Genomic DNA, 23996 nt, shown 5'->3' with positions numbered 1-23996 from the left:
GTGGTGGGGGGGGGGAGGAGTCTCGTACTCTCAGTCGCTTCACGCCACAGAAACCAACACAAGCACCGGCCTGATGGGCCACAAGGCTCAGAACAGACGTTAACTTTAACTTCCTATACTGGGTATCCAGTACAGGATACTGGGGATCCAGATACAGGCCTAGTCAGTCCACCTTTTCCTCATGAGACAATCTGCCCATTCTGCATAGTCTAGCATGCTTTATAAGAATTTTTTCCTGGTTACTAACACCCCAACCTTAATAAGTCTAATACCGTACATAACACGCTAAACGGCTTCACCAATATCCCGGGTAGTTGTTTAAAGTTTGTGGTTGTTGTATTTGTCCACAGGCCACTCAAACTGACCAGTTAAAGATTAAAGAGATTAGTTTTATATGTCACATATACATCAAAACGTACAGTGAAATACGTTGTTTTGTGTTAAATCAAACCAGTGAGGATTGTGCTGGGAGCAGCCTGCAGGTGTCGCCAAGCTTCTGGCGCCAACATAGAACGCTCACAACTCAGCAAGCCTAACCCAACCAAACACTGAGGGGAAACTGGAGCGCCGGGTGGAGATCCACGAGGTCAGAGGGAGAACGTACAGACTCCTTACAGACAGTGACAGGAGTCGTATTCACTGGCACTGTAGTGATTGCGCTAACTGCTACACTACCATGCCAGCCCACTTGTGACAGACATGTGGTTAATTCCCAACATTAGTAATTCTTCCGTCAGGCTGTGAGACAAATGAATTCCCTGCCACCACTGAGGTCTCATCACTAGGACAGCTGCTGTTTAATGTTTACCTGTGCTGCAAACTACATACATTTTAAATTATATTTTATTAACTTATTCATGGTAATATTTTGCCTTATGTACTGTGTGATATGTGTTTTGTAGGTGCACTGTAAATGTTTCCTTTGGTTGTATACACATACAGTCAGATGACAATAAACTTGAACTATAATGCATTACTGCTTGCCATAAATCTTTGGAAGACAATTACTTATTTGCAAACTGTAGCAGATATTATGTGAGGGATTCATGATGGAATTTGTTATAATACTCGTACTGTGTATTGTCAGCACTAAGTGTGAAAATGAAGCTAATTCCAGTGCAACTACAAATTATTCTCCCAAATTTTGAGGACGGAGAAGAGGTCTCCAGCATTTTAGGGAACAGTGTGACAGCTGAAGATACAGAAATCCAAAATATCTCTACATCACTATAACCAAGCTGTGTCATGTTTCCCAATCAAATTGCTGAAAGCTGGTGACAGAAACAAAGATGTCAGTTAAATATCATCTGATTCTCTGCTTCAAGTATATTGAAGTTTCAAAACTACATTATAAATACATTTTGCAAAGTCATCATGAAAATGTTAAAGAACAGATGAGAAAAGTGACAAGTGATGGGCCAATTACCTCTTCATCAATCTGCAACAGAAATTACTGAATCCTTATATTGAATCTCTGGTGAGGCTGCATCTGGAGTACTGCAGAGAGTTCTGGCCATGCCACTATAGGAAGGTTGTCGAGTCTTTGGAGAGGGTGCAGAAGAGGTTTACCAGGATGCTGCCTGGTCTAGAGGGCACGTGCTAACGTGAGACGCTGGATAAACTTCGGTTGTTTTCTCTGGAACAGCAAGGGTTAAGGGGAAATCTGATGAAAGTTTATCAGATTATGAGAGGCATAGATACAATAGAGAGGGAATATTTTTTACAAAGAGCAGAAACGTCAATACCAGAGGACAGGCATTGAAGGTGAGAAGAGGATGAGAGGGTAAGTTTTTTTAACCAGAGTGGTGGATGCCTGAAATGCACTGCCTGGTATGGTGGTAGAGGCAAATACATCAAAGAGACGTTTAGACAGGCACATGACTAGCAGGAAGATGGAGGGATATGGACATTGTGTAGGTAGGAGGGATATGTTTTTTGGGGGGTTTTTGATTTTCTTTTGAGCTGGTTCAGCATAACATTGTGGGCTGAAGGGCCTGTTCCTGTGTTGTGCTGTACTGTTCTGTTAATTCTTTAACATACAAATACAGACATTCACATTGGGGGCACAAAGAATTAGCTGTTAAATCATAAACACACCGATCCTCTATTGATCCTTCCCGTCTGTGTGGTGAATTACGGATAGTTATCTCCATCTTATGTTCTTGAAGCTCTCCTTCTTCCAGTGAGTCTCGTTTAGAATCTCTGTCATCCAACTGAGACACAAAAATAGCAGGGTAATTCTAAACTGCTTCTCTGCTCAGTAACACCTTAGACTTCAGAACTTATCTATGACAATTTGACAAACCATATGTTTATGACATACTTTTCATTGTACCTTCTTAGTAATCATTTTCCAAACTGTGTATAGTCATTTTGGGTTTTCATCATTACAGGTAACTATAGTTTGAAAATGCAGGGCTTAGAAATAACAAATGATGAATAAAAAGAAACAGTATAGAGAAGTCATTCCTACAACCTGATACATAAGATGGTAACAGGTATAGATAGAGATGACATCTAAAGGCAGAAATGGCTAATATGAGGCATAATTTTTTATATTCTTTTTTATATTAACAAATAAAAAAACAAAAAAAAAAGCACATCCACAAAAACCACAACCTTAACAAAATCAAATTAAATATTGAGCAGCAAAAGGGAGTAAAATATAAAGGCAAAAGTAAACATACACAGCAGAGGTTCACTGCACCAAAAACCTTCAGTCCTCACCCCGTGAGAAAGTCCAACACAGGGCCCCATATCCTTTCAAAGATGTCCCCTCTGTCCTCATTACATAGTCTCAGTCTCTCCAAATATAAAGTATTTATGAGGCATAATTTTAAGGTGATTGCAGGAAAGTATAGAGGAGATGAGAGAGTGAGATATTTTACACAGAGAGTGTCGGGTGCATGAAATGCATCACCAGGGGCACAGGCAGAGGCAGATACATTCGGGACATTTAAGAGACTCTCAGATAGGCACATGGATGATAGGAAATTGGAGGGCTATGTGAGAAGGAACGGTTAGATTGATCTTGGAGTAGATTAACAAGTCAAAGGGCATCTACTGTGCTGTGGTGTTCTATAACAAGAAGGATTTAAAGGATTTTGCTGGTGACAATGCAAAGCTACATCTCCCTTGGTGGGCAATATTCTGCAGCTCAGAGTGGTTTTCCAATTGAAATTAAACCTGTAAGCAGAATAGAAGTTGCTGACAAAAGATTAATTTTTCTCCATCAACACTTCCAACTACAACAGTTCTCACATAAACAACATTACGTTGGAAACAAACTACAATTGTGGTCACTCCTCATTTTGATAAACTGAATAAGAGATAAAAGGATTTACTGTGTACATACCTGAACAATTGCTTTATTGAAGCCAAGATATTCTCAGCAGCTGAAGAACAGCCATTCATTGTTATCTAAACATTGTATATATTATATTTCCCAATTATACATTATTACAATCAAGGGTCACAACATGTGAAATCTCTAAACTTGCGGAGGACCTAGTGATCTATTACATAATCCCACAATTTAGAGTTAATTAAAACCCTAAATTCAAAGCAGCATGAAATATTGTTGACATGCTGTATATTATCTACTTAAACAGAAAGGTTTTTGGCCCAATGGTAAACAAGGTAACCAATAACTTCTTCCCAATTTCTCTGGGTTGGTAGACAAACCAACAAGGTATCCAAGTGAGTGAGAACATATGTGGAACATAAGAGTTTAGAGAACCAATAATCACAACTACAAAGCAAGAACTGACAGGGCAGTTTTGATCCAGAACTTTGTGTATGTTTATCAAATGACTCTGCTCTTGAACCCTGCTACATTGTAGAAACAGTACACTGCTCTTAGACTAACAAAAACTAGTGGTGGGGTGGGGGGTGGTCTTGGTCCAGCCCATTGTGTGCGTTTATCAAAGAAACAGCTCTATTATTGAAACCAATTACACTGTGAAAACAGTACACTTAGACAACAAAATCCAGTGGGAGGGCAGTCTTGGTCCAACATGATGTGTGTGTCTATCAAGAATCTGCTATTGAACTCTGTTCCTTTGAAGAAGCTGTATGCTACTCTTAGACTGACAGCTGCACAGTACACAGTACTGAGGGGCGATACTTTGTCACAAAGGAGCAAATCAACCACGTTGTCTCTTCCGGTAGGACAGCAGAGCGCTCAGACACAGTGACCGCTTAAAGGTGCATTTGTTCATCTCATAAGCCTTTCTCTATGATTGCAAATCACTGCTGGATACTAAGAACATTAAGTACTGCAGGACTATCACGTCAGCAAGTTGCTCGAGCTGGACTTAATGCTGTGTTGTCGACTGGTTGTACTGAAAAGGAGTGCAACTCAACAAACCGAGTGATTATCTTGGACATTTTTATTGGGCTCACAAGACCCTGTTGGACATTGGTAACAAACAATACTGCAAATCCATTCTTTGGCAACCCATGGCAGGAGCGATTCGTTGTCTCGGTCGTGGCAAGGACTTGCCACAGGGTCGCCTTGGACGCAGCAGCCCATTGCAGCCGCCAGGAGAGAGAGCGGACGCCTCTGTTGGGCTTGCTGCAATCGTGCTGGGTTGAGGGCTGCTGTTCCTTCAGTGGTGTCCTCCAGTGTTCACTCAGTGGAAGAACAGGCTGGAGCAGAACAAACTACAATCATGCCATTCAGGGACTTAAACCATAAAGAAACAGGAGCAGAATTAGGCCATGTGTCCCATATAGTCTACTCTACCATTTTGTCACGGCTGATCCATTTCCCCCTTAATCCCAATCTCCTGCCTTCTCCCCGTATCCCTTCATGCCCCGACCAGTCAAGAATCTATCCACCTCTGCTGTAAATATACCCAATGACTTGGCCTCCACAAGGACATGAATGTCCCTCAGGCTGTATCATCGACTTTAGTTGAAGACGAATTAAAGACTGAGTTATTAAAGGAAGCAATAGAATAAAACCACACTCACAGACAAGACTAGAAGTTGGTCGGATTCATTACTTACATTTTTTAAACGTTTTACATCAACTTTCTCCTCTTGCTCTTTTCGCCGCTTCTTTTCCTGCAAAATTTCTTCCAGAGTTTTCACTTTCCAGTTATCCTTTTCATCTCCCATTGGGACAGAGCGCACAGACCTGAAACACAATGTGACATCCCTGAAACATTATGTTGCATTCCCCAATGAGACAGAGCGCACAGATTCAAAACATAACATGACATCCCCGAAACAAAACGTGACGTCGCTGAAACACAACATTACATCCCCCATTGGGACAGACCACACTGAGCTGAAACACATTCCATCCCCCACTGGCCTTGCAGCCATAAAACAATATCTAACGTAAACAACCAGAATGAACGCTGAGTCTGAATAAATCTCCCGAGTGTCTTTCCTTCATCCTAGGTATGCGGTTAACTTGCATTGACAAAAAATAATAAAAGCAGTGTGAACATTGGTGCAAGACCTAATGAGGTGGCAGGAAATGACAGAACTATAATTAACCAAAATCCCAAATTGCAAATGGACTCAAAAGAAAGGCTTGGAAAAAGAAAGGCTTGGACTCCACTGTACTCCAACAACAGTCACAGACAATCTACAGGGAAATATGTCAAAGGTTGCCAGCAGAGAAGATTCACATTCAAATCCAAACACCAAACTTTAATTCAATGCAATAAACACATGTAACTTTACAACTAAGGAGGTGGATGTTGCTACAATCCAATTATATTCAGACTTACAAATGAACTCCTGCTCCAAGTAAACTGGGAACGTTTTTCTCCGGCAGACTGAAAGAAATGAAAATACAAAAATTAAAGGCACAAAAGATTCTACAGGTGCTGGAAATCCAGAGTTATGCACACAAAATGCTGGAGGAAATTAGCAGGTCAGGCAGTGTTTATGGAGGGGAATAAGCAGTCAACATTTCGGCTGAGACCCTTCATCAGGATTGGAAAGCGTCCCAAGAAGGAGCCAGTGCATGGGATCAAAAAAGCTGGATAAAGTTGTAAATTCTGCCAACTCCATTATGGGCATTAGCCTTCCGGAATTGAGGGCACCTTCAAAAGGCGATTCCTCAAAGAGATGCTATTGATCAGTAAGGATCTCCATCACCCAGGACATGTCCTCTTTTCATTGCTACCATCAAGCAAGAGGCACAGCAGTCTGAAGACACACACTCAACATTTTAAGAACTTTTTCCCCTCTACCATCAGATTTCTGAAAGAACAATTAACCCATGAAGACTACCTCATTATTTTGTACTAATTATTTAATGTATATATTTCTTACTTTAATTTGCAATATATGTACTGCACTGTACTGCTGCTGGAAAACAGCACATTTGACAACATACAGTATGTCATTGATATTAAACCTGATTCTGAAATGTCAATTGTTTATTCCTTTCATCAGACGCTGCCTGACCTGCTGAGTTCCTCCAACATTTTATATCTGTATATGAATTTTATGTCAATGCACCATGCAGAAATGTCAGTTTGCCAAGCCAATGAACTGCTAATGTATTTACAAACTGACCTAATTCTGAAGCCTCAGATGACCGCTAATTTCATCGGTCATGATGAGAGTCACCGAGTTATACAGTGTGAAACAGGCCCTTCAGCCCAGCTGGTCCATGCTAGTCCCCACAAGTCTTGGTGTTGAGGCTGAAGGTGAAGGATGAACCAGCATTCAGTTCACTACTCTGTGAGGCTTTATTCACCTCAGCGCTGAACTAACTCTGCAGCTTTGGCCTGCAACCATCAGCACTCGACTCAACGCTGAACCTGGCTCTGTGGCTGTGGCCTGCAGTCATTGGGCTCCTGGACCGGCTGCAATGTTAAACTGGCTCCGAAGCTGTGGCCAGCTGCCATCAGCACTCAATTCTGTGCTGAACTGGCTCCATGGCTGTGGCTGCAGTTCAAGTTCTGTATACTGTTTGTTTACACGTTTTCATTGTTTGCATGATTTGTTCTTTTTTTCACACATTAGATATTTAACTAGATCAGTACAGCACAGTACAGACCCTTCAGCCGACAAAGCTGTGCTGACCCCTTAACCTACTCCAAGATCAGCCTAAGCCTTCCTTCCTGTTATTTGAAATAATCTTCTGGGGTAAAGCACCTCTCTTTGCAAACAATGATTAGGGATATATCAGTCACAGACTATCAACACATGAATTGAAGGCTTGTGAAGGGACTGTTCAAGCAATGAACTTCCTTTGCTGCTTCTTCCTGTCAATCTTTGATTAAGTTATCCAACTATCACATCTGGAGTACCTGGGCGCACAGAACAAGGCCCACTCACTCTACAATGCAGCTCACCTCCATGGTCCCCGACAACATGTAAAGTGTAACAGATACAGTCAGAAACAGGCCCTTCAACCCATCTAGTCCATGCTGAACTCTTACTCTGCTTCGTCCCATCGACCTGCACCTGGATCATGGTCCTCCGTACCACTCCCATCCATGTACCTATCCAAATTTCTCTTAAATGTTAAAATCAGATCCACATCCACCATTTCCACTGGCAGCTCGTTCCACACTCTCACCATCCTCCGAGTGAAGTTCCCCCTCATATTCCTCTTAAACATTTCACCGTTCATTGTTAACTCAATCTTCCAAACTCAGTGGAAGAAGTCTGCATGCATTTACCCTACTGATATTCAATTTTGTATACAGTATTCCCAAAGAAACACAAGATGCATCCTGAGGTCTGGGAATTTAGTTAAACTCCCGTCCCAACCCCCACTGGTTTAAGATGGCACTGGTGAAGAAGGTCGAAGATGGTGACGATTTGCCTGTAAGCAAACAAAATTACTCACTACTTCATTAACCACATTCTTTCAGGTAAACGACGACTGCAACCAATAGCCTGTATGTTGCCTTTAGGAGATGAGCTTTTGAATCGCCTGTATGAGCTGGCATTTTTGTGGTGTGAACTGAAGTCTCAAAGGTGCAGGTCAGTTGTGGTGCGGTGTTTACAGGCCGAATTGAAGCAGTGGGGCCTGGGCGCGGGGACTGAGCCAATGTTTGGCCATTGCTGAAGCAGGCTTGGAGGCATTCTGTATGAGAGGAGTTGAGGCAGTGGGGCCTTGGACCAGACCCAAGACCAAGGAAAGACCCAATGTTTGATCAATTTTAGCGCCAGATCTGGTACGGGCCGAGAGCAAGGAACGACCTGAAGTTTAAACAATTTAAGTGCCAGGCCAGATTGAAAAGGTCAGGGTGACGGGGCCAGAGGCGAGGGACGTGCCGGTTCAGCTCGCTGTTCTGTGAGATTTACTCGTTTCTGCACTGAACGGAGGCTGTGGCCAGCTAGTAACGGGCTCCTGGTCGGGCTGCAATGATGACTGGCTCCGTGGCTGTGGACTCACTTTCATGAAGTTCAGCTGTTTGCTTGTTTTTGTTGTTTGCACGATTTGTTTTTCTGCACATTGAGTGTTTGATGGTCTTTTTATGGATGTTATTGGGTTTCTTTGTTTTGTGGCTGCCTGTAAGAAGACAAAGCTCAAGGTTGTAGATGATATACATACTTTGATAATAAATGTTCTCTGACTTTGACTAAAGCTGCCCACACTCGAACCTGACAGACACGTTTCGTCATGGTAATCAGACTCTGAGATATTAGACCTACAGAATTCCAAGTGAATTGAGATCCACTGGGATGTTTGATAATTATCTTAGTTGACCGTACAGCTGTATGCAATTCCATATCCATACAAGACATTGGTACAGCCACATATAGAGCACTGGACAAAGTTGCAGTCATCCTACAATAGGAAGGACATCTTTAAACAAGAGGGTGCGAAGAAGGATTTACAAAGATGTTACCAGGACTGGAGGATAAATTGGAATAAAGCAGAGCTACAATGGTGCTTAACAGCAACTCACTCGAGCTCATCTGCGGAAACAGCTTAATTTCTACCTTTGATGTCTCTCTTTTTCCTTTTCAGGGTGGATGAGATTCTGTTGAAGATCCTGACCAGGAGTTACACTCAGACTTTGTTTTTTTTTGTGGTAGTGGGACCCACTTCTGGGGGCTCAAGCCAATCCCAAGGACGCAGCCGAGAAGAGGAGCGTGCCTTCGGGGTTCCGAGGCTTTGCGGCCCTGTGGACCGGCTGATTCTAAGCCAGTGCCGCTGACTGAAGTGTCGCAGGAGAAATTGGAACATCAGGAATGGCAGATCAGTTGTCGGGGGCTCTGTACGGGGCGAATCGCGTACTCTCTCTTTCTCTCATTGGTGGAGGAGAGTTTGTCGCCGATTCTCGATTCGGAGAACTCGAGAAAAAAGCGATGCAACAGAGTTTATCACCGAGTTGTTTTGTTACGTCTTCCCTCTCACTATGAAAGGGGGACACCTCTTTTTCCCTTTATTAGGGAGACAGAGCCTATGGTATGTTGAATTGTCAGCTGAACGATTAGTTTTCGTTGTACTGCAGAACATGGTCTTTCTTGGGGGCTTTGCTATTCTTGCTTGGTGGGTGGAAGGTGCTGGTGTTTTTTCTGCATAAGTGGGTGGGGGTGGGGGTGGGGGAGGGTCGTTGCTTTGCTGCTGCTTGCATGTGGGAGGGAAGAGTGGAGGGCTTTGGGGCTCTAGCATTTTTACTGTCACTCATTCTTTGGGGCACCCCTGTTTTTGAGGATGTCTGTGAATTGAGAGACTGTCTATCTACTCTGTGTCTCTCATAACCTTACAAATCTTTATCAGATCTCCCCTCAGCCACCACTGCTCCAGAGAAAACAACCAAACTTGTTATAGCACATACTCTCCAATCCAGGCAGCATTCTGGTAAACCTCTTCTGCACTGTCTCCAAAGCCTCCAAATCCTCCTACAATGCGGTGACCAGAACTGTATGCAATACTCCCAACTAGTTTTGTAAACCTGTAACATAATTCTCAACCCTTGACTAATAAATGCAAGCACTCCATATGCCTTCTTAACCACCCTGTCAACCTGTATAGCCACTTTCAGCACCTGAATACCAACATCTTTCTGTACAGCAACACCAAAGGGTCCCACCATTAATAACGTATCATCTCTTTACATTTGATTGCTCAAAGTGAAACATTTCACATTCAGCTGGGTTAAACTCCATCTGCTGCTTCTTCACCCATACCTGCAACCGATCTGTATTCTTTGCCTGTCCTCTATGCCAGGGGTCCCCAACCTGTTTTGCATGCGGACCAGTTTAATATTGACGATATTCTTGCGGACTGGCCGATTGGGAGGTGGGAGGGTTCAAGTTCAACAGTGCATGACAGGGAATGGGGAAAGGTGCAGCTGACTCATATCGTTTCATATCGCCAAATCATATCGTTTCCTAGGGCCCGGTGGCTGGGGACAACTGTTCTACGCTATCTACATCACCAATCTTCATACTGTTTGCAAACTTACTAACCCAATCATCCACATTTTCATCCAGATCATTTATATACATCACAAACTGCAGAGGTGTCAGGAAAGCTCAGCAGCATCTCTACTTCCTCAGGAGAGTACAGAAATTTGGCATGTCCCTGTCGACCCCCACCAATTTTTATCAATGCACCATAGAAAACATCCTAACCAATGCATCACAGCTTAGTATGGCATCTGCTCTACCCATGACTGCAAGAATCTGTAGAGTTTCAGAGTTGTGGACTGCAGAGTCGTGTTTCAGCACATCACGAAAACAGCGCTCCTCCATGAATTCTGTCTATACCGCTCAGTGCCTCAGTAAGGTAGCCAACATAATTAAAAGCCCCACACACCCCTGACATTCTCTCCTTTTCCCCTCCCATTGGGTAGAAGATTCAAAAACCTAATAGCAAGTACCACGAGGCTCCAGGACATCTTCTATCCCACTGTTATAATACTATTGAACAGCTTCCTAGTGTGATAAGATGGATTCTTAACCACACAATTGACCTCATTATGGCACTGAATCCGTCTCCCTGCATTGCTCTTTCCCTGGAGCTGCTATACCTGATTCCAGAAGATCATTGTTTTGTTTAGATATGTATAGTTAAATTACAATAAACTTGAATTCTGTTATTGTTTTACCTTGAACTACCTCAATGTACTGTATGATCTGTATGAACAATATGCAAGACAAGTTTTTCATTGTATCTCAGTACGTGACAATAAATCAAATCCATTTTTGTAATTTTTTATATATAAAAATGTCACAAAATATATTTTCCTCTAATTCAATCTAGACTTTGTCTCTGAAGATCAAGCCCTAATTCTTAATGGGGTAGAAGAGAGAAAATCTAAAAAATGGAAACTATGCACCATTTCAACCTGATGAAAGGCCCTGTGACATTCTACAATTGATTCAATTTGAACCTTTGTTGAACTAAAATATATTTTCACCACAGTTGTTGACTTGTCATCAACAGCAAACATCCAATACCTTTGTTGTATCACAAAATGATGGTGCTTCAAAGGTACAAGTAACAGGCATCTCTTAACTTATTTTTATTGTGTCCCACCTTAGAAAGATCTCTATTTTCTCCTTTGTTACCCCACAGGCTCTAGTCTAATTAGAATTAACAAGCAGTATCGATTTGCTTCCAAGTATTCAAACTTCACTAAACTCTGGCTGTTGGAGAAACTCAGTGGATGGAGCAGCATCTGTGGGAGGAAAGGAATGACTATGCTTCAGCTCATAGGGTTGTACAACATGGAAACATCTCAATGCTGAACAAGACGTATATTCCAGCTGATCCCATTTCCCAGCACTTGGACTATATCCCGCTAAACTCTCATCATCCACTTACCAGTCCATATAACACGTAAACAAATCTATACTTGTTTCAACCACTGCCTCTAGCAGTTGGTTCTGAACATCTGCCACCTGTTGTATGAAATAGTTTTCCTTCAGATTATTATTAAATCTTTCATCTCTACCCTTAAGACTATGCCCTTGGTTCCAGAACCCTGGAAAAAGACCATTCACCCATATCAAAGTTCCAAGTTCAGGACAGGTCCTCTGAAATTACCTATGCCTTCATGATTTTATAAACTTCCATGAGATCCGTGTTCAGTCTCCTGCTCTCCAATCAGCCTCTCTGCTGACTTTTATAAAAGGATGTCCAAAACTAAACACAGGACTCCAAGTGTGGCCTCAGCAGCACAACATAGACTTGTAACTTCCATATTCAGTGCTCTGACTATTGAAGATCAACATCCCAAAAGACGGCTTTTTTGCCAAGTTTGCAGATGATATGAAGATTGATGGAGGTAGTGTTGAGGAAACAGGTAGGATGCAGAAGAACTTTAGACAGATTAGGAGAATGGGCAAGACAGTGACAAATGAAATACAATGTTGGAAAATGCATGGTCATGCACTTTAGCAGTACAAATAAATGTGCGGACTATTTTCTAAATGCAGAGCAAATCCAGGAAGCTGAGATGCAGAGGGAATTGGGAGTCCTTGTGCAGAACACCCTGAAGGTTAACTTGCAGGTTGAGTCAGTGGTGAGGAAGGCAAATGCCATGTTAGCATTCATTTCAATAGGTCTAGAATACAAGAGCAGGGATGTGATGCTGAGGCTTTATAAGACACTGGTGAGGCCTCACCTCGAGTATTGTGAACAGTTTTGGGTCCCTCATCTTAGAAAAGATGTGCTGGCATTGGAGAGATTTCAGAGGGGAGTTCACAAGGATGACTCCAGAAATGAAAGGGTTATCATAGAGGAACGCTTGATGGCTCTGGGTCTGTACTCGCTGGAATTCAGAAGGATAAGGGGGAACCTCATTGAAACCTTTCAAATGTTGAAAGGCCAAGACAGAGTAAAGGTGGAAAGGATGTTTCCCATGGTGAGGGAGTCTAAGACAAGAGGGCACAGCCTCAAGATAGAGAGGCACCCTTTCAAAACAGAGATGCGGAGAAATTTCTTTAGCCAAAGGGTGGTGAATTTGTGGAATGTGTTGCCACCTGCAGCTGTGGAGGCCAGGCCGGGTCGCTGGGTGTATTTAAGGCAGAGATTGATAGGTTCTCGACTGGACGTGACATCAAAGGTTACGGGGAGACGGCTGGGAACTGGGGTAGAGGAGGAGAAAAAGAAAGGGATGAGCCATGATTGAGTGGTGGAGCAGACTTGATGGGCCAGATGGCCTAATTCTGCTCCTGTGTCTCATGGTCTAAAAACTTTAATCTCTGCCCTGATTATCTATGACGTTCCTTTAAGGCAATTGCATACCTGTAATCTCAGGCCATTATGTCTTCAACAATACTCAGAGATCTTCAGCTGGATGTAGAAATCCTATCTCGATTTGTCCTTCCAAATCTAACACTTCACACTATTGGAATTAAATTCCATTTGCAACTTCTCAGACTGCCTGCCCATCAAGATGTCGCTGTCATTCTTCAAGGTCGATGACACTACCTATTTTAGTATCAACTGCAAATTTACAAACTCAGCCTCGTACGTTCTTGTTTAATTTGGGAATATAGATGAGAAATAACAATGGGAACAACACAAACCCTAGGGCACACCCCTGGTCACTGACATCCATCCACCATCACCCTCTGTATTCTGCCTTTTTATGTACAATTTGCTAGCTCTTCTTGGATGCCATGTGATCTGATACAGGTTGAAAACTGGGCATCATGTCCACCCAGGTATGGTGCTGGTAAGGGCTGTCGTTGTCAGTGGGGAGAATGAGGGAGGAGTGGGGAAGAGAAAGAGGACGCTGCCACCCTGGCTGAAACTGCAAAGGTACACAACTCAAGAAGCTCTCACATCCCTGACAAACTACCCCAAGCAACTTATAATCAATCAAGAGGTGGAGTCATCGTGGAAAAAAGAGCTCTGACCAGCGGCCGATCCGGACATCGGAAGTTTGGAGAGGAGGGGACTTCAATCAGGTCCACATCTCAAGGATAAAAGGCAGGAGCAGTTCGCAGCAGTGTAATAGAGCTTTGATCAGTGGCTAATCAGTGTTTGGAATTAATTAGTAAGAGGAAAATAAAGGAAGGCGGGGCAAGCACAGCGGCCGTCTGAGTGGACAAAGTCAGAGTGGTGATCTTAAGGCTTTAACTCTTCGAGGTTTCAGCGAAGAAAGGCATCACTCAGAGAAAGAAAAGCTCAAGTTTTTTTCTCTCTCTTCTTTGTATCTGATCAGCTAGATAGAGATGACAGGTAGGATACTGCAATGCTCCTCTTGCGGGATGTGGGAAGGGAGGGAGATCTCCAGTATCCCTGACCACTACAACTGCATCCAGCGGCAGCTTCTAACAAACTGCGTTAAGGAGTTGGAGCTGGAACTGGATGAACTCTGGATCATTCAGGAGGCTGACATATAGAGAGGTAATTACACTCAAGGTGCAGGACACAGGAAACTGGGTGACAGTCAGGAAGGGGAAAGAGACAGTGCAGAGTACCCCTGTGGCCATCCCCCTCAACAACAGGTAGATCATTTTGGATACTGTCAGGGGTGGGGGATGTGGATAAGCAAACAAGAAATTCACATAATTTGGGTCTCTGGCACTGAGTCTGCCTCTGTGACTCAGACTGGAAGAGGGGAAAAAAAAAGCACACTGTGGTGATAAGGGATTCGTTAGTTAGGGAAAGTGACAAGAGGTTCTATGGGCAAGATCAAGATTCCCAGATGGTAAGTTGCCTCCCAGGTGCCAGGGTCCAAGACACCTCGGATCAGGTCCTTAGCATTCTTAAGTGGGAGAGTGAACAGCCAAAAGTTGTGGTCCCTGTAGGTATCAATGACATGGGCAGGACAAGTGACGAGCTTCTGCATAGGGAGTTAGATGCTAAGTTAAAGAGCAAGATATCCAGGAGTGTGATCTCAGGATTGCAACCTGTGCAACATACTAGTGAGGCTAGAACGAGGAAGATTATACAGTTTAATACGTGGCTATGGAGATGGTGTAGAATGGAGGGCATAAGGTTTTTGGATCATTAGTCTCTCTTCCAGTAATGTGAGACTTGTACGGAAGGGACTGTTTGCACTTGAACTGAAGGGGGACGAATATCCTAGTGGGAAGGTTTATTAATGCTGCACTGTGGGGTTTAAACTAAAGATGGGAACCAGAGTGCCAGAACAATTAACGGTAAGATTATGGAGGCATATGTTGGTAAGACCTCAGACAAAGTCAGGAATCAAAAGGTTGAGCATGGTGCGACAAAATCATAAAGGGTGAATACAGAACTGAAGGTGTCGTATCTGAATGCGCCTAGTATATAGAATAAGGTAGCTGAACCTGTAGCACAGTTGCAGGTTGGCAGGTATGACGTTGTAGGCATCACTGAATCATGGCTGAAAGATTATAGCTGGGGGCTTAATGTCCAAGGATACACATTGTCTCGAAAGGACAGGCAGGAAGGCAGAGTGGGCGGCGTTGCTCTGTTGGTAAAAAAATGAAATCAAATCATTAGAAAGATGTGATATAGGGTCGGAAGATGTTGAATCATTGTGGATAGAGCTAAGGAATTGCAAGGATAAAAAGACCCTGATGGGCGTTGTATACAGACCCCTAAACAGTAGTAAGGATTTTGTCTACAAATTACGAGAGATAGAAAATACATGTCAGAAGGGCAATGTTATAATAGTCATTGATGACTTTAATATGCAGGTGGAGTGGGAAAATCAGGTTGGTGCTGGATTCCAGGAGGGAGAATTTCACAATATGGTTGTTTAGAGCAGCTCATGGTTGATCAGCTATTCTGGATTGGGTGTTGTGCAATGAACCAAAATTGATTAGCGAACTTAAGGTAACAGAGCCTTTAGGGGCAAGTGATCATAATATGATTGAATTCACCCTAAAATTTGAGAAGGAGAAGTGAAGTCAGATGTATCAGTATTACAGTGGAGTAAAGGGAATCACAGAGACATGAGAGGGGAGTTGGACAGAATTGATTGGAAAAGAACACTGGCAGGGATGATGGCAGAGCAGCATGGCTGGAATTTCTGGAAGCCATTCAAAAGGCACAGGATACATACATCCCGAAGAGGAAGAAGTACTCTAAAGGAAAGATGACACAACCATGGCTAACAAGAGAAGTCACAGCCAACATATAAGTCAAAGAGAGGGCATGTAAAAGAGTTAAGATTAGTGGGAAGTGAGAGGATTGGGAAGCTATTAAAACCCAACAGAAAGCAATTTAAAAAGTCATTAAGGTAAAGATGGATTCAAAAATAAGCTAGCCAATAATATTAAAGAGGATACTAAAAGTTTCTTCAGAGAGACCAGAGTGGCTATTGGACCGTTGGAACACCATGCTGGAGAGGCAGTAATGGGGGACAATGAAATGGCAGATAAACTGAATGAGTGTTTTGCATCAGTCTTCACTGTGGATACTAGCAGTATGGTGGAAGTTCCAGGTGTCAGGGGCATCAAGTGTATGAAGTTACCATAGCTAGAGAGAAGGTTCCTGGGAAACTGAAAGGTCTGAAGGTGGACAAGTCACCTGGACTAGATGGTTTACACCCCAGAGTTCTTAAAAAGGTGTCTGAAGGGATCATAGAGGCATTAGTAATCTTTCAGGAATCACTAGATTCTGGAATGGTTCCGGAAGACTGGAAAATTGCAAATGTCATGCCACTCTTCAAAAAGGGAGAGAGGCAGAAGAAAGTAAATTATAGGCCAGTTAGTCTGACCTTAGTGGTTGGGAAGATGTTGGAGTCCATTATTAAGGATGAGGTTTCAGGATACTTGGAGGCACATGATAAAATAGGCCATAGTCAGCATGGTTTCCTCGAGGGAAAATCTTGCCTGACAAATCTGTTAGAATTCTTTGAAGAAATAACAAACAGGATGAACAAAGGAGAATTGATGAATGCTGTGTACTTGGATTTCCAGAAGGCCTTTGACAAGGTGCCACATGAGGCTGCTTAACAAGCTGCAAGTCCATGGTTTTACAGGAAAGATTCTAGCATGGATAAAGCAGTGGCTGATTGGCAGGAAGGAGGCAAAGAGTGGGAATAAAGGGAGCCTTTTCTTACTGGCTGCTGATGACTAATGGTGTTCCACAGGGGTCTGCGTTGTGACAGATTATATTTACATTATTTTTCTATGATTTGGATGATAGAATTGATAGAGAGAAAATACAAAAAAAAAACTGAGGTGCGAAACTAACTTGGGAGGCTTGTACCAGATTCCCTAAAGGTTAATTTGCAGGTTGAGTCTGCAGTGAGGAAGGCAAATGCAATGTTAGCATTCATTTCAAGAGGACTAGAATATAAAAGCAAGAATGTAATGTTGAAACTTCATAAAGCACTGGTGAGGCCTCACTTGGAGTATTGTGAGCAGTTTTGGCCCCTTATCTCAGAAGGATGTGCTGAAACTGGAGAGGGTTCAAAGCAGGTTTACAAAATGACTCCAGGTTTCAATGGCTTGTTATATGAAGAGCGTTTGACGGCTCTGGGTCTGTATTAACTAGAATTCAGAAGAATGAGGAGATTGAAACTTATCGAATGGTGAAAGACCTTGGTAGAGTGGATGTGGAGAGGATGTTTCCTATGATTTAAGATTTATTTTATTTCTTACAGCCTCTCACATGAAGGAGTAAAAATCTTTATGTTGCATCTCCGTCACAATGTACAAGCAGTAAAAAGGAAAATGTGGGAGGATATTACTAAAATTAAACAGTAAAATTATATATGTAATTGTATGGTGGGAAAGCTTAAGACCAGAGGACACAGCCTCAGAATAGAGCAGCATCCTCTTAGAATGGAGATGAGGAGGAATTTCTTTACCCCATAGTTGGTGAATCTGTGGAATTCCTTGTCACAGGCAGCTATGAAGACCAAGTCTTTGTGTATATTTAAGGTAGTGGTTGATCAGGGCATGAAGGGTATACGGGGAGAAGGCAGGAGTTTGGGGTTGAGAGGAAAATTGGATCAGCCATGATGAAATAGCGGAGGAGACTAGATGGGCCAAATGGCCTAATTCTGCTCCTATATCTTATGGTCTTATTGAAATCATGGCTGGTCTCCTCGCAATGCGGCACTCCCTCAGCTCTACCCCCCGGTACCGCGGCGCTCCCTCAGCTCTGCCCCTCGGCACCGCCCCCTCCCAGGTGTTCCCCGCCCAGCCGCGATGTGACCCTTGGATGGTGGGAGCGGGGAAGGGAGCGACCCCCGGCCCATGCACATACACGGGCCGCGACGCCCTCAGCCGCTGCTCGGAAATGGGGAGCCACGGGGGGGGGGGCCTCGGACCTGTGACTACGGCGGGAACGTGGTTCATTGCCCCATGGTTTAATCACCCGCCCCGACAGCCACACACTGCTCCCGGAGCACCATACCCCGCCAGACCCACCTGGGCCTCACTCGCACCGACTGCGCTCCTTCGCCACCACGTCGCCTCGAATATGCCTCACTTCCGGCGCGATTGATTCTCTGCGCATGTGCCGAAAGTTCTTCCAACTTGTATCTCCGGCAAATCCGAGGCTGTGAGTGAGTGTGTCCGAGCTCTTGCCCGGCGTGTGGCCGCAGGGCGGACACACACCCAATCCATTCTGGCCTAACCCACGCTCTCGCTTTCTTCCACCCAGTCACCTCCCTATCTCCCTCTTACAACCCTGCCTTCTCCCCGTCCTCTCCCTCTTACAGATCAGAATCAGGATTAATATCACCAGCGTATGTCGTGAAATCTGTTAACTTAGTGGCAGCAGTACAATGCAATACACAATAATATAGAAAAACTAAATAAATTATCGTAACATAGAAACACAGAAACATAGAAAATAGGTGCAGGAGTAGGCCATTCGGCCCTTCGAACCTGCACCGCCATTCAGTATGATCATGGCTGATCATCCAACTCAGAACCCTGTACCAGCCTTCCCTCCATACCCCCTGATCCCTTTAGCCACAAGGGCCATATCTGACTCCCTCTTAAATATAGCCAATGAACTGGCCGCAACTGTTTCCTGTGGCAGAGAATTCCACAGATTCACCACTCTGTGTGAAGAAGTTTTTCCTAATCTCGGTCCTAAAAGGCTTCACCTTTATCCTCAAACTGTGACCCTTCGTTCTGGACTTCCCCAACATCGGGAACAAACTTCCTGCATCTAGCCTGTCCAATCCCTTTAGGATTTTATACGTTTCAATCAGATCCCCCCTCAATCTTCTAAATTCCAACGAGTATAAGCCTAGTTCATCCAGTCTTTCATCATATGAAAGTCCTGCCATCCCAGGAATCAATCTGGTGAACCTTCTTTGTACTCCCTCAATGGCAAGGACGTCTTTCCTCAGATTAGGGGGACCAAAACTGCACACAATACTCCAGGTGTGGTCTCACCAAGGCCTTGTACAACTGCAGTAGTACCTCCCTGCCCCTGTACTCGAATCCTCTTGCTATGAATGCCAGTATACCATTTGCCTTTCACCGCCTGCTGCATCTGCATGCCCACTTTCAATGACTGGTGTATAATGACACCCAGGTCTCCTTGCACCTCCCCTTTTCCTAATCGGCCACCATTCAGATAATAATCTGTTTTCCAATTTTCATAATTATATATTTGCATGTTTATTGTTCAATTAAAATAGTGTAAAACAGAAATAATAAAAGTGAGGTAGTGTTCATGGGTCCAATGTCCATTTAGGAACCAGATGGCAGAGGGGAAGAAGCTGTTCCTGAATCGTTGAGTGTGTGCCTCCTTCCTGACAGTAACAATGAGAAGAGAACATGTTCTGGGTGATGGGGTCCTTAATGATGGAATCTGCCTTTGCTAGACACCGCGCCTTGAAGATGTCTTGGAGGCCATAGATGCAAGTTGGAGCTGACTAATTTTACAGCATTCTGTAGCTTTTTTCCCATCCTGAGCAGTAGCCCCTGCCCCCATACCAGACAGTGATGCAGCCTGTCAGAATGCTCTTCATAGTACATCTATAGTGGTTTGCAAGTATCTTTGATGACAAACCAAATCTGTCCTCCTCCACCCCATTCCCTCTTACAGATCCCACACTCCCCACCCACATCCTCTCCCTTTCTCCCGTTTCCTCTCAACTTCACACAACTTGTTTTATCTTTCAATTTAGATGATCTGCCACTTCACAAATTCTGCCTAATTTCATAAGGGTTTCCATTGTTCCTGTTTTTGGTTCAGTTTTTCAGTTTCTGCAGTTATCTTTAACTTTCAGATCCATGAATCAGAGGTTCTGGTTCAGGAGCTTGGTAGAGACTTGTGTAGCAAGCATTAGACATGACTGCTAAAGATTTAATTTGTCAAGTCAGTGGCTATCAGTGCAAAATTAATGAAATGCAGTGTCTTTATTCAGAAACAAACAAATTAAAGACACATTTTAATCAAACACTGGAAAAGTACAATCAAAGCACAGGACTGACAGTTGTAAATTAATTTCATACAAATTGTAATCACGATCAATAATGGAAATCTTTTCCATTCATTTTTTTAAATCGAGGATATAACACAACCATTGTGTGAAATCTTAACATCATTTTGGTTTTCTGCAAGTTTAATAGCACAGAGTAGTCTCCAACACTAGAAATACAGGGTGTAAAAACTTACAAGTCATAAAACTAATTTTCATGATCAGATCTTGAATCCACAGTACTGTTTGTTTTTAATTCATTTCCTCTCAGTCTAAGCAAGCACATATCTAAATGTGCACAACTATTCCAAGGTGAAAAAGGGAGATGGATTTGGAAAATAGTGGTTTACATTAAATTTTAAAGTGCATTTGGGAGGACTCTTTGTGTTTCAATATGCAAAGTTTCAAGTAAGTTTATCAGTTTGCCTGGGATAGTAAGTACAAGATCAACATCCTATAGAGCAGCTTCCTGTGTGCATAAAGCAGCAATCTTTAATACAAGCCCATCGATGTTTTTTATGCACTTACACACAAAACAATTTTCTAAATGTTAATCTCATTACACCATTTCAAACTTCCATCCTAAATTTAAATTTACATAGTAAACAAGAAATTACTGTTTCGTGTAAAATGCTCAGTCCTAGATGGCAACACTCAACTTGAAAGAATCCTTGAAATACCATAATAATGCAAGCATTTCATCCACTGAAGGTCAGCACGTGAGAGAAACAGCTCCAATGAGTAAACCCTGAGGAATTGTGTCCATAATTACACACATCTTTACAGTTTAAATATTGTTCAGGGTGTTTGATGTACATTTATGTAAAAAATCATTAATATCTCCAAAATAATGGAAAACAATTCATTTTTAAAAAGTTCAAAAATTAAGCTGGTCATTAACACTTGCATTTTTAAAATAAGCAAGAAATATTTGGGAGAAATGAGTCAATATCACAGAGTGAATGGAAAGCCATTAATTAGCTGAATGAAATACAGTCATACACATATCAGTCTTAAGATTGGTGCTTCTAGGTTTTACAAAACCACACGTTTCGCTAGCAGAGTAGGAGTCAGTTTAGTGTTCACACTGTTTCAGCTCCTCAGGCAGCAGAGGCTGATCTTCCTGTCCATTACTGTTGCAAGATGCTAAAGCTTGGATCTGCTGCTGTTGGTATTGACGGGCCCGGTTGTACAGGAACACTCCGACGATGACCAAAGCTGTGCCGAAAGCAGAGTATGCGGTGATCTTGTTGCTGAAGATGATGATGCTAAGCCAGATTGAAAGGGCATGTTTCACTGTACTAGCAACACTGAATGAGTGGAGACAACAAAACAGATTTGAATTAACTATTTCATACTGTAAATATTTCTAACCTAGTGCTCAAGGTAGATACAATTTGTGGTTTTCTGCAGTGCTAGAGATTACCGATAGGTACAGGAAGCAATCAAAGACATGACGGAATGCCATGGAAAGCTATTTTAAATGCCTGCAATATTTAATCATGTAACTTGAGATGGGCTGATGACAACATTAAATGCTTGAATTGTAAAGGTAGAGAAATGTGTTACTGGAGTGCTTAAAGCTTCTGTAAATTAAATACATCAGTAACTAGTACTAGTCCAGCAAAAACAATAGCATCTGAGTAAAGTGTAGACACCGAATCCTCTACAGATGTCCTTATGTTCACCTTTCACCGTAGATGGAGTGAAACCTGCCTCTCTGAATAAAGTGTAGACATCATTTACTCCTGGGATTCAGACAGCGTTGGGAGTGACACCATTTACTCCTGGGATTTGGACAGTATTGGGAGTGACACCATTTACTCCTGGGATTTGGACAGTGTTGGGAGTGACACCATTTACTCCTGGGATTTGGACAGTATTGGGAGTGACACCATTTACTCCTGGGATTCAGACGGCATTGGGAGTGACACCATTTACTCCTGGGATTCAGACAGCGTTGGGAGTGACATACCCCACCACCACAGGTGCTGGAAATTCAGAGCAACACACACAACATGCTGGAGGTACTCAGGTCAGGCAGCAACTATGGAAAGGAATAAACAGTCAGTGTTTCAGGCCGAGACCCTTCATCAGGATAGGAAAGGAAGGGGGCAGAAGCCGAAAAAAGGTGGGGGGAGAGGAAGGAGTAAAAGCTGGCAGCTGAGACCAGGTGAGGGGGGGAGGTGGATAGGTAGGAGAGGAGATGAAGTAAGAAGATGGGAAATGATAGATGAAAGAGATAAAAAGGCAGAAAAAGAGAGGATCTGATAGAAAAGGTAAGGTCCCAGGGACGATTCAAGAACAAAAAGATCTTGGGAGTGCAAGGGTAAAGATCTTTGAGGAAGGCAATGCAGTGGGTACTATGATTAAGAAGGCAGGGAGAAAGGTAGTCATCATTACTCAGGTTGCCAAATACAAGGGCAGGGAGCTCATGCTCCAGTTGGTCAGACTTCATCTGGGCCACTGTATGTAGTTCTGGTCACCACAGTATAGGAAAAATGTGGCAACGCTGGAGAGGCTGCATAGGAGATTCACCAGGATGTTCATGTGGCGATAAGACATTTAGAGGAGAGACAGAGATAGATGTGTGGAAACAGAATTGTTGACAGCATTTAAGTGTCTGAATGAGCACATGAATCACCCAGACACAGAAGAATGCAGGCCAAGTGCTGAGAGAGAGAGTAATGCAGATGAGTCACCAGTGGTCAGTCCAGACTTGAGAGGTCAAATGGCTCATTTCCGTGTTGTATAACTATACCTGCTTTTACTAGATCTGCTGCAAGAAGCTATGAGCTGCTTTATTTATTGAAAAGTTGCAAATGAAATTGAACCATGTGTAATCAGCAGCAAATCCACACCACCCACCCCGCTGGTGAGCCTACAATTGAAACAGGTGTTGGATGCTGCAAGTGAAGATGGTTGGGCCTTGAAGACCTTTCGAGGACCGGCAGCAGCAACCGGAACTTGAAGACTACATGAAGAAATTGAACCTTGTGTATTAATCAGCAAATTCCCGCACACTGCCAGTCTTACATTGGAAACACGTGATGCAACTGGAGATGGCTGGGGTGTGAAGACTACACGAAGAACTGCTGCAGTGATTGTCCTTCAACATCAGCCCTGTACCGCGGCGGCCAATGTCACAGACACACTCAAAGACGTACAAGCTGGTAGGTTGATTAGCCCCAGTGTGTGGGTGAATGTGAGACTTGGGGGGAGGTTGATGGGAGTGTAGTGTGAGAAACAGACCCCAGTGTGTGGGTGAGCGGTAAGAGTTGGGGGAGTTTGATGGGAGTGTAGTGTGAGAAACAGACCCCAGTGTGTGGGTGAGCGGTAAGAGTTGGGGGAGTTTGATGGGAGTGTAGTGTGGGAAACAGACCCCAGTGTGTGGGTGAGCGGTAAGAGTTGGGGGAGTTTGATGGGAGTGTAGTGTGAGAAACAGACCCCAGTGTGTGGGTGAGCGGTAAGAGTTGGGGGAGTTTGATGGGAGTGTAGTGTGAGAAACAGACCCCAGTGTGTGGGTGAGCGGTAAGAGTTGGGGGGGGGAATCGATGGGAGTGTACTGTGTGGGAAACAGACCCCAGTGTGTGGGTGAGCGGTAAGAGTTGGGGGGGGGGGGAAATCGATGGGAGTGTACTGTGTGAGAAACAGACCCCAGTGTGTGGGTGAGCGGTAAGAGTTGGGGGGGGGGGGAAATCGATGGGAGTG

At 43.4% G+C, this 23996-nt stretch overlaps 2 protein-coding genes across 14 annotated transcripts in view; both read right to left on the bottom strand.

Annotated features, from left to right (window-relative positions):
• cdk11b (cyclin dependent kinase 11B) overlaps positions 1-18334 on the bottom strand; it is a 60232-nt gene extending 41898 nt beyond the window's left edge. For 4 of the 12 annotated variants that reach the window (XM_072245180.1, XM_072245187.1, XM_072245189.1 and 1 more), the window contains exons 1-5: positions 18271-18334; positions 15211-15353; positions 5748-5795; positions 5014-5143; positions 2098-2213 (exon numbers count right to left, since the gene is read on the bottom strand). In XM_072245180.1, the coding sequence (XP_072101281.1) occupies positions 2098-2213; positions 5014-5124 (227 nt within the window). In that variant the 5' untranslated portion in view covers positions 5125-5143; positions 5748-5795; positions 15211-15353; positions 18271-18334. Of the gene's footprint in view, positions 1-2097; positions 2214-3355; positions 3396-5013; positions 5144-5747; positions 5796-8380; positions 8498-11479; positions 11622-13192; positions 15165-15210; positions 15354-18256 lie in introns of those variants that run through there. The other 8 variants (XM_072245181.1, XM_072245183.1, XM_072245185.1 and 5 more) reach the window with 8 other exon arrangements.
• A 1908-nt stretch (positions 18335-20242) lies between these two features.
• LOC140188685 (solute carrier family 35 member E2A-like) overlaps positions 20243-23996 on the bottom strand; it is a 42022-nt gene continuing 38268 nt past the window's right edge. For both annotated transcript variants that reach the window (XM_072245193.1, XM_072245194.1), the window contains one exon: positions 20243-21595. In XM_072245193.1, coding sequence (XP_072101294.1) covers positions 21361-21595 — 235 coding nt within the window. In that variant the 3' untranslated portion in view covers positions 20243-21360. The remainder of the gene's footprint in view (positions 21596-23996) is intronic.

The sequence above is a fragment of the Mobula birostris genome, chromosome 27 (genome assembly GCF_030028105.1).
Source record: "Mobula birostris isolate sMobBir1 chromosome 27, sMobBir1.hap1, whole genome shotgun sequence".
In the NCBI taxonomy this organism is placed as follows: Eukaryota; Metazoa; Chordata; class Chondrichthyes; order Myliobatiformes; family Myliobatidae; genus Mobula; species Mobula birostris.
This window is presented reverse-complemented; position numbering and strand designations above follow the sequence as displayed.